A 12,071-nucleotide genomic window follows, 5' to 3' on the forward strand; every position below is an offset into this window, starting at 1 on the left:
CTCGCCTTGGATCAGATTTCTTATCACAGACAGTGATAAACGATTCCATCAGCCTTGATACGATGGGCACATTATCGCATTTGCATTGGCTGATTGCTTGAACCTTTTTTTTCCTCAACGTGTGTGCATGTGTTTTCCCTATCTACAGAGCACGAGGGAGAGAAAACACCTGTCAATCGAACCTCAGCAGAGGAGCTGCCTGACTATCTAATGTAAGATTAATTGCATATCATGTTCCTGACTGTGTAAATGTTATATTCCCAGGTTTAGAAAGGATTTATGTCACAGGAGTGAAATCTGAAAAAGTGCAACAGCATGCAACACATTTCTGAGTCCAGCTCGCTGACGCTAAAGGGTTCGATTCAGCTTCAAAACATTCACATAAGTAGAAGGTAAATAAAACACATGTGTGAATGAGCTGTCACAAAGCATAGCCGAGAATGACTGTGAAAACAAATGATCTTATGCTTTGCATTTATACATCTGGTCAACACATCACGCTGTTAAACCAGTGACGTGTCAGTCCTCTCACGCCACCAGTCTGCACTGACATCTACTGGAAAGACTTGGCGAGGCAAGTTGGCTTCTGAAGATTACATCTGCTATTTGAAACAGCGTGTGTTTTTCTTTCTTTTTTCAGAAAATACAGCACCATTAAAGCACTGGATCAGCGTCAACAGTACAAGGACGACTTCTGTGCCGAGTACGATGAATACAGAGCTCTTCATGACCGGATCGGGGCCATCACAGAGATGTTTGTTCAGTTGGGCTCAAAGATCAACACTCTCTCCCCGGGGACACAAGAGTACAAGGTACTTTCTGGACCAGAGACCTGCTGCTCTTTTTCTACGGAAACACCAAACCCACGTGATACACAGCAACCTAACACCTTCTCCTTTTTTTTTACCTTTTCAGCTTATGGAGGACCAAATACTACAAAAGTACCGAAAGTATAAAAAAGTAAGAATACATTTGAATTAAATCTTATTTCATCTAACACTTCAGGCACTAGGCCTAATGCAAGAACCACTCATGTGAAGAAAATAATTATGAAGTGGCCCATACATATAAGGATTTGAACACGTTACAGTTTTCAGACAAATTTTCTCTAGTGATCCGCACCTTATCGCCCCTTTTCTAAAAAAAATTGATTAAACAACAAAATCTGAATGAAATTGGAAATCAAACATTTTATTGAAAAAATATCATGTAGTATTAATATTCTGTTGAGCTTAGTGCGATCATCGGTGCATCATAGATTGTCAGCTCACTGAGGTCAGACGGCTTTGCTCATCACATTTTATTGGCAGGAGTCATTTTAGCACATCAGAATAAACAGTTGAACAGCTGCTCAGGAGAATTCTGCTTCAGTCAAGGGTTGTTTTTCTGTTTAGGGAAACATCCTATTTAAAGCCCCTGATCATCTAACATCACCTGTAGTCAAATCTATGATCATCTAATATGTCGTGTCCCCTGAATCATCCCCTTGTTAGTCATGGATTGTTTTGCTTTGGCAAAACACTTGGCACTTAACCTCATGTTAATTCATTCCTCCTTTTTATCTGACATGGCTCTGATAGCTGTATGATATAATATGATTCCCTAATGTCACTAGTCTACGGAGACAAGTTAATGTATCATCATTTTGTCTCATTATTGTGAGTGAAACCTTCCAACAATTGAGCAGAAACAAATGTCTGTTAATTCCCAAATCTCACAAATGAGATGGTGGCATAAATAAGGGTTTCACTCCCGCTATTAATGAATAAATAAAGTTAATACCTCTTTGACACCAAAATTACTGAGTATATGCTTGTGTTTTAAATGTGGTTAAACCTCCAAAAAAGGCCATTGCCAGTAGGAGTTTGCCTTTCTGTTTTTACCCCCTGTGCGTCATGTTCAACAACATTAACACACCAAAAAACTGTGGAGCTTTCACCCCTCGCTGTCTTGAGTGTCAAAATTTCCATCACTGCCGATCGGAGCCAGAGCTGATATAAACCTGTGTCTACTGCACAGTCACAGGAGACAGAGTTGAATGCTGATTGAGTCCATTCCCATTGCAGACAAAAGCCAGATGTTAGTGGGTGTTGTTGTTGTTTTTACCAGTGGAAAAGGGGCTTAAGAGAGTTTACTGAATCCAATTTGAAAGACTGGTATTAAAAACAAAAAACAATAGAGGTTTATGATAAGAATATGAAAATGTTCTTGCCTGTGGCCCATCGTGTTGGATTTTACTGTGCGACACCGAAAACTCACTGCTTCTTCTTCTGCTTCCTTTTCTTTTTTTAGAAGTTTCCTGGTTATCGGGAAGAGAAGAAGCGATGCGAGTACCTCCATCAGAAATTGTCGCATATCAAAGGCCTGATCACAGATTATGACCGAGCACAGGAACTCTCCTAGTAACCGGCCTCTGCCCTCGGCAGGGTGTGATTTTACTGGACCAAAAGACTCCTAATGGACTCAAAGACTGCGTAGCTGGGTCCCGGAGTCACTGAGACACTTTTCACTTTACTCCTCCTGCTAATGGAATCGAGGAGCGAGGTTTGTTTTTCAAAAGTGGGCGTAGACCACCAACTCGTGATCAGATGTTGCCCTTTAACACTACGGTTTTCCTCTCTGATTATGGCTGGATCTTGTTCTGCTGTAGAATGGTGAGATGACACAGTCAAAGCCAAATCCATTTTCCTGAAATGCAAAACAGATGTGATCCTTCCTGCCTGATTGCATTTTTATTCTCTCCTTTATCTCGTCAGAGCTAAAAAAAAAAAAAAAGTGCTGATTTAGAAATAGTTTTAAATTGATGGTACAATCAATCTTAGAGGGAAACAAATGCTCCTAAAGCCTTTATATATTAAACATACAGAGGAATCTGTTCATTTGCCGTTTGTAATCAAATGTTCACACATTTGATAACATTAATTATTCATTAGTTCCAATGCTGACCTTACATAATGGCACTAACATGATCCTGCTATAAACAGCATCTCTCTTCAGACCACATGCAAACGGACAAAATTCATACAAATATGAATGCAGGAGTGAGAACAGACAAAGGTTTATATCAGTTTATCAATAATGTTATCACAAGAAGAAGAGTAAAGCTTAATATGCTGTTGTGCCAATATGTGCTACTTCATACTTTCCCCCAGAATCCGTGATGAGGAACAGTTTCTCCAGGTTTTGGCCATTAGGAGGCTTTCTGCCTTCATCCTGCTTGATTTCTGAGAAATACTGCAATGCCAAAAAAAAAACACTCCTCACAGAACAGTGAGGCAGGTTTTAAGATCCTGTCAGATTCACCCACATGTAGCCTACAGTACCACAAACGGCCTTTTCCCTACGTAATGAAACAACATCATCATCCCACACATATCTCAAGTCATGCACCAAATTTCAAACGCTCAGTTCCCTGAATGCGCCTGATTTTTTTTCATCAAGATTGAAAAACTCCCTGTCTTTCAATGTTAAAGGAAGTATTAAAAAATCCTGAATCCGCCCCAAACCTTTTATGGGTTCTTCCCTGACCCATACCCCACCCCTTCATCAAGTTTTGTGGAAATCCTTTAAGTTGTTTTTGTGTATTCTTGCAAACAAACAAACAAACAGACACGGGTGAAAACATAACCTGTTCGGCAGAGGTAACAAAGCTGTATGTGCACTGCAAACAAATTCATACAAGTTGCCATAAGACACGGTTTTAAATGCGTACAGGGTAATGATAATTTCCATAGTCCGCACCTTTTACCACCATTTACTATGATTTATGTTTGGTTGAATAACAACGATTCACTTCAGTGAGGGTTTACATGTTAATGTTATTCTGCCGAATGTGACAGAACTGGCTTCAAAGCGTGTGGACGGTGGTGTGGTGGGTTGGTCGCTCAGCTCAAACCACCATGGTTCATTTGAATTAACACCACCTTTACTTTTATATCACCTTCAATAGCTGTGGCCTGATAAAGGGAATAGTGCTCAGATTCCAGTGCTCTCTGGACTGTTCGCATGGATGTAGCTGCACTCACAACGGTTGTCTTAATAACGGCTGAAAATGGGAGAATGAAGCTAATATTTGCCTTAGCACGTATGTCAGACATTTCCAGAATTCTGCTACCTTTATTCTAAAATGTTCTCCGCACAGTTCAAAGCATTTCCGTAAATGTTTTTTTTTTTTTTCTCTTTTTATTCTGAAGGAAAGTTCAGTTACTGGATAGTTGTTGTGCAACAGTTGTCTAATCTGTGTCGTATTAGTTTTTTTCGATGTACGTCTTAAATCTTGTATTTAGCTTCATTTGTCGTCCGTTGAATCATCATGAACTGTAAAAGGAATTTAATTCACTCTCTAATCCTATCGAGAACCACTCTGGAAAGAAAGAACCGATGCAGAAATCAAGACACAATAATACGCTTAGCTTCTCTTGGTTTCTCAGTGCAAAAGCTAATTTGCCACATATTTAGCAGCTCTTTCACAGCTAAGTGTGCATTTCTTCTTCTTGTATTCTGGGATGGCTGAAGGATTTGAGACCAGCACCAGTTGGTCTGTCTTGGCACATATGAAAACTTCCAAGAAAAGAATATTTATTAGCACTGACTATTGCAAACATATTAACTGCAAGAGGCCCATATAGTGTTGAACAACTCAGAGAATTAAATATAAAAGCTAAGGTCAACAACGGATTCTTATCACTCCTGCACATCCATAGAGATATTTTCATTATCCTGTCTGTTTGATGATCTTCTCAGGACCAGACAGCTTGAACTCATTTGGTTCTCGTGCCTATTTGAGAGTGTGTCTGAAAACACCGGTGTGTTTATTCTGGTACGAAGGCTGGATAGCATTGAGTTATGAAGGTACTCACACCTTTTAAAATAACAGCAGGATGAAAAATGCCAACCAAACACAATGTAGACCATGAAAGTCCAGATCATTTACAGAGGTAACTCAAGTTAAGGGCTCCCTGTTTACCACTAAAATCATATTGATTATTGCAATCAAACAAATTGCATCATGGGTAACACTCTGCGGGCAACATATCAGTCTGATCATAGTATGAATGAAGATAATCGAACATTCCTCTTGACGTGTTTTTGGGAAACCGTAGCCTCCATGAAATGGGCTTCTCAAGTGCTGACTGTGATGTTTTTTACTGTTGCAGGAGCGAACTACTGACGGTGCCTTTTCATTCAGAAAGCAGAGTCGCTCTGCCTAGAGACAGGATTGGTTTTCTGGGAAAAAGAAAAAAAATACTGGGGCCGGCATATTTACACATGTGTAGCTTCACACTGTTGCCACTGTTCAAAGTGCTTTGTTCATCATTTTTAGAATAAGTTGATATCAAATGCCTTGTTAAACGTGTAAAGTATATTGGCTCTGACATGATGCGTCAATTACATTTTAAAAATGTAGTTTTTCCAGGACACCAATTAAGATGCATCTAATGTTAGCTATTTGCATACATGTATATTTGGCCTTTTCTTGTCATTTCAGCCCAGGAAACAGTTTCCACATGTTTCGTTCAGATGTGCTTATTGTTGGTACTGGAAGAAAACAAACAATGCCTCCATAGAAATGTGAAATCAACCGTTTTGTCAATTATAAATTGCTCCAATTGTTCCACCCATAGAAGAACACGTTTATTTATTGCTTTTTATGCATTTGTTCCTTTACAGGATTCTTCTTTGCAAAGTCTGTCCACTCTTCACAGCAAAACTCATTAGCAAGGTGAAAGGGAAATGGAATATATTTTTGCAATTGTTGATGGGGGATGCCTCATCACAAAGTCATCCTCTTGAAAAAAGCTTTCTGAAAAACTTAATGTATTATTGTCTGAGTAAAATTGGAAATTAAAGCTTTTTTTTCCAGTCGAGTGTGGTGTCATGTTTCCTGAAGAGGGCGCTGTTACTCCATTTCTAAACTGAACTTTGTTTTTTCAACGCTCCCTTCTTAAAACCGGAATGGTTATTCACATTCATTGAAAAACAAATAAGCAGCACAGCTTTAAAACATTTTGATGTTTATTGAATACTGTTTTCTAAACGTTTCATTCAACATGACAGTGAGAGCATACAGTCATCTGAACTGGATGACACCATTACATGTGCTAAAAGTCACATGTAAATCACAGCTTTGAGGTCTTGTGTGTGTATAACAAAGATTAAGAAGAAAAAATAAAACAACACACATATCAATTCCCAAACTATTAAGAATGTCATTGTAAACACAGTTTCTCTTTTTAAAATAGTGACATGATTATAATTTTTTGTGTTTAAATTTAAAAAAAAATTATTTTCTTTAAGCTAACAAACCTTAAACCCTTTCAACAGCCACAAAGTCGAGTGTGCCCTGAGAGGCAGAGTAAAAATCAGTTAAAGAATCAGTGTGTAGTATTTAGTGGCAAACCCTCTAAAAGCACTTTCGCATGAGAAGCAGCTGACTCATCATTTTGAATGAGGTAAAACCTTTAGCAACATTTTATCACAAACAGTGCACAGAGGAAGACGGCGTACTTGAAGTGACACTGGCACCCAGGTTGACACTTCTCCTTCTCTTGAAATACAAAATACAAAAGCGTGCATCAGGAAGTAGCCCTTCTTTCACAAGTACACTAATTGCAAAACTGCTGGTGTCGTTTGTGGGTTTTCAAGAAGACAGGAATGCACATAGGTTAAGACTTGGCTCTTAAATAAATAAAATAAATAAACTTAGAATATTTCTTATATAAATTTGATTTACTACCCTTTAAACCTGTGATTTCAACTTTTTCAAGTGTTTAAAAGACCCTCAGTTATTGCAGGCTTGGGTTTGGTGTTAAACATAAATGTCATTCTATCATAAATGTTAGAAAATGTGCCCTTGGTGTGTGTAACTAATCTTGTTGTGCACCAGGTTAACCCCAGCCCACCATTACAGCTCCAGCTAAATGACACCAATAATCAACACCTATCACAATTCACCTTCTGACCTGCAGTCAGTCCGTAAGCTTTATCTTCCCCTTTGTTATCATGGTTTTATATTTAAATTGGGCTTTGCGATGGTCACTATTCCAATCAGTGAGGATACCAGACCACAAAATGCCACCACTCCTGCATTTGATGGGTAAATTCCCAACCTGTCTAACGGACTGAACAGATCACAAACGTTTTTCAGGGTGTCCAAGGCAACGGCCGGATGCGATTTAAGGCTTTCGAACAGCAGAAAGAGCAAAGCATCCAGCTGAGGAATGAGAACCTCAGCCACTTCAGGACTCTCACTAAGGTGCTGAGACATTTTCTGTCTAAAGTCTTTATCTTTTGCTTTCTGCGTCATTAACTGGATCACCACATAAAAGTCTCTAGTCACATTCATAATCACTGAGAGGAAGTAGCAGCGGGAGGAGGTTAGGCTCCAACTTTCCTGGTTGATGCCACAGATAAGGCCGACACTTCTGGCCCAAAGTACATTGTCGCAGATAAGGGAGAGGGCGCGGTTGATGTTGGCTGCAGTGAGGCACAGGCACAGCACTCGGTCAGAGAGTTGCAAGGATCGTTTGGCAGCCTCGACGGAATTTACTGCGTTTCCGAGCTTCAACACTGACAAAAGGAGGGAGAAAAAAAAAAAAAGGGCATGAGAGCAGTAATCAATCAAATATGAAATGTCATTTCAATCAAACAACAATATCTTGTTACTTTTGCCACTCTGACGGAAAGCGGTCATGGTCTCAATGTATTCACATTGTGTGCATGCTATATTTGAACCACTTCATGCCGAGGCTCGTTCTTCCATATGAGAGGGTTGACAGCTAGGAGTTAGAGCAGCGCCCTGATAGGTGGGATTGGAGAGCTCCCCGCCTTTATAAGGACAGGTGTGGGCAATTACTGCCTCTTTGTCTGATGCCTGGTAGATGGTGACTGCTGTGTTTGTGCCGGTAAGGGAGACCGGGAGAAAGCGGTTTTTCTTTTTCTGCTTGAAATCTAATGAGGTGTCTTGAACGTTCAGTTGTGTGGCTGTGTCTTGACCCAGATTTCTGTGGCCACATGTTTGAGAGAAGATTCAGGGTTCGCCTCTCCCTTGTTGGAGCCACAGTACAGAGTCAGCCATCCATTGTCGCTGTAAAGTAGGGCTCCATATTGAGCAAGGTAATATTTAACAGCAACGTAAAGGGTGATCCCCTCTAATGTATTTGGTTGTAATTTGATGACCGACCTCGTTGCAGATTAAGTCTCAGACTGCTGCTCTGCCTACACCAGTGTTGTCTGGCCACTGGTTTCTGCGTTGGTTTTATACTGTTGGTCCGATGTCTCAGGCGTCACATTCCTGATGGACTTTTCTACCTGTCTTTTTATAAATATTTTATTGTGACCCTGAACCAACTGAGTCTCTCACTCTTGTTTTAGGCAGCTGGACGACCTATGGGGAGTAGTCGTGGGATGTCTATTGAGGTTTGCTATAGAATCTCTCTGTGGTCAGTACGCTGCCTACATAATGGTCCCCACTATATAGGTTAAAGTGTATCTCTGTGGTCTCAGTAATTGTTGTTTTAGCTTTTATCATTTTCGGAAATAAAGTTATCTGTTACCTATAATAGTCTTTTTTCCTTTCTCAGGTCCTCAATTCTAGTCCTCCCATTATTAAATAAAGATTCAATTGTGAACTGAATGCACATCTCCGCTCTTCCCGAACTCCCAAATTTGATTGTCATACTCACCGAGGTCATCGGGGTCTAGTATGAAACATAGGCTGTTTTAAAGACAAATCTGAAAGCAAGTTGTTGGTAACATCAAGATGTAAATTCTCCTTTAAAAGCTATACATGTCCTGAATGTCTCCTTTACCCACAGGCGAGCCAGGCAGCAGAGCTGCAGCCGCGACACAGAAAAGATAACCAAGCTGTGCCCCTACGGAGACTGTCCTGCTTCTCCTTGGCCCAGCCCTGGGCAAGGTCTTTATTGCCTGACCCTGGTCTAAGGTGGTGCATCCTCCATCATTTCCATGTGGAACAAATCAAGTCAGTCTCTGAAATAATTTAATTTATACAAAAACCACCAAGTGGCAAAGTCCAAAAAGTTTCAGAATTCACTCCAGGTTTTAAAGTACAACGATCTGCGGGCAGTCTGGGCCAGTGTTGAGGTCACGATTGTTGCTGCAGGTGCACGTGTCGGCACACGATGGAATTGCCTAAACAGTCTATTGGCTCACGGGGGGAAAAAGAAAAAGCTGCAGATTGCAACACAGACACAAACAGCCATTAATCTGGTCTAAGCCTTAGGGCAGGAGACATATGGACAGAAAAAAAGATTTAAATGTTTCCAATGATGGGTTCTCATCAATGCAATTTGTTGTGCACTTTTACAGAGCGCAAACATGAGGGAAACCTCCTAGAATAGCCACAAATGTGTTATTTAAATAAATTAACTGTAAATATAAACATTGAATATGAGCGTGAGTAACTTTGTATCAGTTTCAACAGAACATTATTATGGTGGCAGTTTCCTTTAATAAATTGGGGAAAGATCTAATCTGGTTTAAAGAGAAAAAACAAATGGCTTAAATTTGGTGCTGGTTAAACATGTGCAGGGTTTTCTGTATTGTTTGATGTGACCCTGAAATAATGATAATCACAAATGTTAATATAATTCATCATATCATAACCTTTTCTCTATGATGTTGCTATACATGAAAATCAATAAAATTGAATAAGTTAAAGATTGTATTTTAACATAAAATGTTCAATGGCACTTTGTTGTGTTCGAGGTCTGGGAGAAGTTCTCCTTTTTTCTTTTCTTATACTCTTTTCGAATATATTAAGAGAAACTACAGCAGAGATGACTCAACTATTGACAAAAAGACAACTCGATGGAAGGTTCAGAAACAACTTGAGCTGTTGCTTCCTTTTACTCGGCTGCTGCCTTGTTGGACAGTGGAGAGTTCCTCCATAGTGACGAGATATTAATGAGTTTATGGACAAGGAGCCGTGAGAGGGTTTTTTGAGGCCAATAAAAAAGCTGTTGAATCTGCCGTGGAGACTTTAAAACAAAATTGATTGCTATAGATTATTATGACACAGACAGACCCTTGTGCTATTATCTATTCAGCAAAGGAGGGATGTAGGAGATGCAGGCTTTATTGCACTCCATTTGTACATGTGAGCTTCTGAATATAATAATCTGTAGAAAAATTACAAAGCTGCCCTCATGAGTACATCAGAATAATTGTTTAAATCATTTATAAAGCAAAAGATGTTTTGCTGGATCCACATTTAATGTGAGGACCTGCTTTTCTCTTATTGGACATTTTAATTGGACTGCTGATCAAAAAGTTTCTACATGTCATTTCAGGTAGTAGGAAATTAAATGGGTATTAATCATAGTGAGGCTAACAATCCTTCAAAAGAATATGAATAATAATTGATTGTGTACAGCTCAACAATGAGCAGCTACTCAAGCAATAACCTTTTATAAGGCTTCTCAATCTAAGTTAACAGGATTTTTACTTTGTTAAATTATTTTATTTTCCCCTCGTACCATGGCCGATTCTGGCTGTAACCATTTTCTTGTGGTGTTCTTACTTGCAGCCAAAATGATATCAAACAAATATTTGCATGTAAATGGACAAGATATAGCACATTAGACCTGAATGGGATCTTAATATCAAGTACACTTCAAATGATCGTGTGTTTTCTGCCATAAAGGTGACAAAGTCCTAAAATATGTGATAATGACCAAAATGTCAACCACAGCATGAATTCTCAGAATAGAAAGTTCTCCATTTGAGAGAGGTAGTTGTTTGCCGCTGTAATATACATATAGACTCAGTTCTCTGACAACGATAAAACTTATTTTTCCCCTTTTGTTTTTCATTATAGAGTCTCCAAATAACTCTAGTGAAATTGGAACACACTTATTACGCACCATCGGTTTGTGTTTCTTCTGTATGACCACCTTCTGCCTTTGGTAGAAAATGGTGTCTCATTTGTCAACATCTGTAAAGGTCCCTTTGTTCCAATTTGAATTCATCTTAAACAGTTTCTAAGTCCTGTAGTTCCCCTTGATCATAATAGTCGCGCAGGCTGAGAGCCCCCTTGTGGTACTTTGTTTTTTAACTACGGTCAAGTTAATTGGAGGTAAACTCACCATTTCAGAAACCTTCTGCTTTTGATTGAACATTCTCGCCACATTATTCCATATTTTCAAAAGGTAAATGAATCCATGGGTTGTCTTTATCTAACGTGTACATTGTCCGGTATCATTTGAATTGTCACAGCTGTTATTCTTTGTTATTTTGTATATTTTGGTCTTGTATTTTTACATCTTGCGAAGTGTGTTATGTGCCTGATCAAGTACGTCCATCCATCTATGGATAGATGTGTTTGGAATTGCACCAGCAGATGAGTGCTCTTCGATGGGCACATCTGTAATGGATTCTAAACCCCACATTGCCTGTAGCTCCTCAATGAGCCCTCTGTCACTTCACAGTTGATAGTGAACACTCACATTTTCGTCCAGCACTGATGTTGGCTTCCACAATCTTCAGTTTGGCCACAAGCTCCCTCCTCTGGGAGCTGCTGCGGAGGAGATGTGTGGAGAGAGCACATGCGAACTGGGTGGCTCTGAAATAAAGAAGACACACACAGTTCATAGTTGTCTTCAGGTGAACATGGAGACAGGTGATGGGAAACGAAGGCGACCCTTGCTCCACTAAACCGCTCCACGTGTTTACTGATAAAACAAACTACCCCTGAAAGTATCAGTCCCAGTAACTAACACTTATACTTACGCGAACACGCGGTCCTTTCCTGGACTGATACCTGTGAATTTCACCACAGTGTCCATTTTTAATTTGAACGAGAACAAGTTGTTCCAGATTAGCTCTCGGAAGACAGAAGCACCGACCCGGGACACAGGCTGACGTGACTTGTCTCCCCCGTCGGCAGAGCCTGGTCTCGGGGTGAGCAGCTGCAGTGAAGGAGCTTCTTCCTGAGGCGGAGGAGAACAACTCGAGCCTGAAAACCAAACTTCTTCCACTTCTACATGAAGCGAAATTGACAGTCGCTTCGGTTGACACACGGGGGCGGGGCAAAAAATGCACTTGTTTCA

The 12,071-nt window shown here is 39.9% G+C and overlaps 2 protein-coding genes and 1 long non-coding RNA gene across 3 annotated transcripts in view; 2 read left to right on the forward strand and 1 right to left on the reverse strand.

Annotated features, from left to right (window-relative positions):
- LOC118109560 (RNA polymerase II elongation factor ELL) overlaps positions 1–5,862 on the forward strand; it is a 28,597-nt gene extending 22,735 nt beyond the window's left edge. Inside the window, exons 9-12 of the mRNA XM_035156786.2 lie at positions 149–212; positions 641–812; positions 916–960; positions 2,293–5,862. Of these exons, the coding sequence (XP_035012677.1) occupies positions 149–212; positions 641–812; positions 916–960; positions 2,293–2,403 (392 nt within the window). The 3' untranslated portion in view covers positions 2,404–5,862. The remainder of the gene's footprint in view (positions 1–148; positions 213–640; positions 813–915; positions 961–2,292) is intronic.
- A 135-nt stretch (positions 5,863–5,997) lies between these two features.
- Positions 5,998–12,071, reverse strand: pex11a (peroxisomal biogenesis factor 11 alpha). The gene is made up of 3 exons (XM_035156787.2): positions 11,752–12,071; positions 11,469–11,584; positions 5,998–7,569 (listed from the first exon to the last, which is right to left on the reverse strand). Exons 1-3 carry the CDS (start codon positions 11,805–11,807, stop codon positions 7,001–7,003), a joined length of 741 nt encoding a protein of 246 aa, XP_035012678.1. The 5' UTR covers positions 11,808–12,071; the 3' UTR covers positions 5,998–7,000.
- LOC118109562 lies at positions 7,474–9,794 on the forward strand. Its single transcript, XR_004696827.2, has 4 exons — positions 7,474–7,904; positions 8,000–8,115; positions 8,374–8,418; positions 8,817–9,794. It is a non-coding gene; the product is annotated as an uncharacterized LOC118109562 (long non-coding RNA).

This window comes from Hippoglossus stenolepis, chromosome 5, assembly GCF_022539355.2.
Source record: "Hippoglossus stenolepis isolate QCI-W04-F060 chromosome 5, HSTE1.2, whole genome shotgun sequence".
Lineage (NCBI taxonomy): Eukaryota > Metazoa > Chordata > Actinopteri > Pleuronectiformes > Pleuronectidae > Hippoglossus > Hippoglossus stenolepis.